This window comes from Papaver somniferum, chromosome 11, assembly GCF_003573695.1.
Source record: "Papaver somniferum cultivar HN1 chromosome 11, ASM357369v1, whole genome shotgun sequence".
Lineage (NCBI taxonomy): Eukaryota > Viridiplantae > Streptophyta > Magnoliopsida > Ranunculales > Papaveraceae > Papaver > Papaver somniferum.
The window spans coordinates 4,726,026-4,729,101 of record NC_039368.1 but is presented as its reverse complement, the minus strand read 5'-3'; the positions used below and the strand labels follow the sequence as shown (position 1 = coordinate 4,729,101).

At 34.9% G+C, this 3,076-nt stretch overlaps 1 protein-coding gene across 1 annotated transcript; it reads right to left on the bottom strand.

Annotated features, from left to right (window-relative positions):
• Nucleotides 1-449: 449 nt before the first annotated feature.
• On the bottom strand, nucleotides 450-2,284 carry LOC113323236. Its single transcript, XM_026571518.1, has 6 exons — nucleotides 2,144-2,284; nucleotides 1,839-1,988; nucleotides 1,673-1,746; nucleotides 1,420-1,538; nucleotides 1,002-1,085; nucleotides 450-869 (listed from the first exon to the last, which is right to left on the bottom strand). The coding sequence occupies exons 1-6, from the start codon at nucleotides 2,148-2,150 to the stop codon at nucleotides 773-775; spliced, it is 531 nt and encodes a 176-aa protein (XP_026427303.1). The 5' UTR covers nucleotides 2,151-2,284; the 3' UTR covers nucleotides 450-772.
• Between the last annotated feature and the right edge of the window lie 792 nt (nucleotides 2,285-3,076).

The window sequence follows — 3,076 nt, the reverse complement described above, 5'->3', positions numbered from 1 at the left end:
TTTCTAAATTCATTACTTCTCTGTTAAAATTGTACTTACAGGATACTAGCCAGTGCTGTTAGCATAAAAACGATTGTCGAATGTAGCACAAAAGAACATTGATCTGGTGACAAGTTAGAGCCAGCATACCATAACATCCCGTATGTGAGACTTGGCCCTAATCTACTATCTAGTGAGCTTATAGAGATTATGGGTTCAACAAAACTAGCTCAATAGTGATTTCACAAGTTGGCTATCTCTGTAAACTCTGTTACACTTCTGCAACAAGTTAAATATTCAGAGGAGGTTTAATTTCTACAGGAGTCCAGATTCAAAAGCAAATTACTAGCAGTAAATGTAAGATATAATGATCTATATGGAGTGAATATAAAAGACTATAAGAAAAATACAAAATATATCTCAATGTCTACCTTGAAATACCGATTGTATTGAAGCTTATACTTTTCATGTGTTTTTCCAAATAAAAATTTACTTTGTTGCGCATAACACCACCCTTCTTTTACAAATGGGAAGAGCAAACAAGTACAGTATGTTTAGATACAAAATTTTATCCAGCACTGTTCGCCTAATCTGTCTATTTTCCACCTAGACGTAATGTTAACCACAAATTAACTTCAATCATGAACTGTTGATAGCCCACATTGAGACGTAGAAAGTCTAAATAAACACAAAAGCTATCGCTTACATAGCTAGTGACAAAATCTATGCAAGTTTCTGACAAGGAATGACATAATCAGGTGAGTTCTGTAACACAGGTTGTCGGTTGTTTTTATTAAGAGAACCAACCTTTCTTAGTAGCAGTTGAACTTGTTGGCTCTTCTTTCTTTTCTCTCCTCTCCATTCCCTGCTTCAAGGACTCTAATCTTTTTCTGCGGAGTACCCAAAACAAGTCAAATTAGACGATCAACCCGACAAGCAAACATTAAGAGAGGTCAACCCCAACAAGGAAACTTGAAAACACGAATACGAGGGTTAGATAAATCAAGGAGAATAATGATTACTTAGTGTCTTCAAGGCGTCCATGCAAACTCCATCTCTGGCGAAACCCGTCCATCCCTTCAGCTCCACTTGCAAGAATTAAGCGCCTGTAAAAAGATTCGATTAAGCCTGACACCAAGTACGATTCATGAACAAAATGTAAGTAAGTATGGTAAAGAATAAACTACCCTCTTCTGCCTATGTGGGAAACTGATAGATACTAATCAGCCGAGAGAGTTTATGGTCAAAATTGAGATCCATAGCTTCTTTCAGAACTGACATGTTAGCGACAAATCGCATTGATTTGACTGGAAATTATGTCACAGTTCAATGGATTGACTTTCCAAGAGGTTTTAAGTGTTTAACATATTGTTCACTGGTAATTAGCATGACACCTCAGAAGATCTTTGTCATCACATATCCCATGTTGACGAGATTTACCTCTCCAGTGATGTGACCTCTGATTGAAGTTGAGTAGCTCTATCTTTGGCGTCATCTAATGGCATTGATAGCCCCAATTTATGTTCACTCTCTCGAAGCCGTTGCCTCAGTATCTTATCCTGCAGCATAAATCCACACACCAAAAACAAACCAGTCTTCAAAATCTTCACTTACATGAACTGAAAACCTTAAGATCTTCACTTTCATATGAAATGAAAAAAAAAATTGACAATAAGGTACATAGAAATCTTACCCGTTTATCGACACATTGTTTGTATATAACAATCTCATCTTGACAAAATGGTTCAATATCATTGATTTGCAAACCTAGAAAACACAATTTTGCAATTAGCGTTAAGCCCTGAACCCCTAAAAATCAAAATTATAAACAGTTCACAGAATCATTTAAATAAACTTACATAAGAAGAAATTCCTAAGAATCCCATCACAAGTTTCAACACCTTCAAGAACATGGGAAGCAATTTCTGGAGGTATGATAGGTGATGGTGGTCCTGTCATTAAATCATCACCTACCAAAATGGTTTCCTCCATTGATGGCTCTGAATCAACTGAAAAACAAAAACAAAGGAAACCCATCAATTTAGAAATACGAAGATTCAATTTCAACAAATTGTAGAGTAAAACTGAAAACAATCTGAAGAAGAAGAAACAATAAATTGATTTTTTTTTTTTTGAGAATTAGGAGAAGAAATTCCATTTTTACCGTCCATGATTGCTCTGAAATTCCTTCCTCCCTCCCTCCCTCTAGTATGGTTCCAAAAGTATGATTGACTGATTGATTTTCGAAACCCTAAAACCCAAAATGATTTAAGGCACCAAAATTGCCCTACAGAACTGAACTGAACTTCCTTTTCTTCCCCGAACAATAAACAGTCTTGATTCTTGACATGCTAAGCTACTACTTAGTGCATCATATGGTTATATATATTGTCTTGAGATGTGTGCTGAAAATCATCCAACGGAAGCTAGGTGAACCAGTAAATGAACTAAGATGTTGGTGATTAACCTTTAAAAAGACTAGGCTTTTGGCCAAGCCCACACGATATTTGATACTTGTTCATATGTCCAAGGAGGAGACCCGAGTAAATTTCACCTGCTAACTGCTGCTTTTAGTATGGCTGAAAATAAAAGCAGTTTTTTGGCATACATGAATCTTATTAGGTATACTGAATAAAGATAAAAAAGGATGTGAAATAATAAAATCAGAAGCCCTCTTAACCAAAAAATTTTTAATGACAAATGTACCCTTTACGTATTAGTGTTAGTAATCTGAATTAGTGATTAAAATTTTTGTTTAGTGATTAAGATAATTTTTCAGAATTATAAAGATTTGGTAATGAAAAATTTGGGGAAAAAAATATCTAAGTTTTTATTGAGAAGGAGAGAAGGAAAAGGAGAAAGTGAGAAAACTTTCTTTTTGATTCAATGGAAGATGAGGAGGGTCATTATTCATCTAAAAAACCTAGAAAAATACACACCAACTACAACAATGATTCCCAAATAGTTGATTTCTTAGATTATGAGAATGATTTTGTACAAACTCAAAACTCAAGCTCAAACTCAAACACAAACTCAAAATGATGATTTTTATGAGCCAAATCCAGATGATGAATACATATATGTGGAACCCAGTGCT

Coding starts and splice junctions, on each gene's coding strand:
- LOC113323236 (XM_026571518.1), bottom strand. Junction 1,747..1,838: donor TCTTAGGAATTTCTTCTTAT/GTAAGTTTATTT, acceptor TGTGTTTTCTAG/GTTTGCAAATCAATGATATT. Junction 1,086..1,419: donor GAGGTCACATCACTGGAGAG/GTAAATCTCGTC, acceptor ATCTTTTTACAG/GCGCTTAATTCTTGCAAGTG.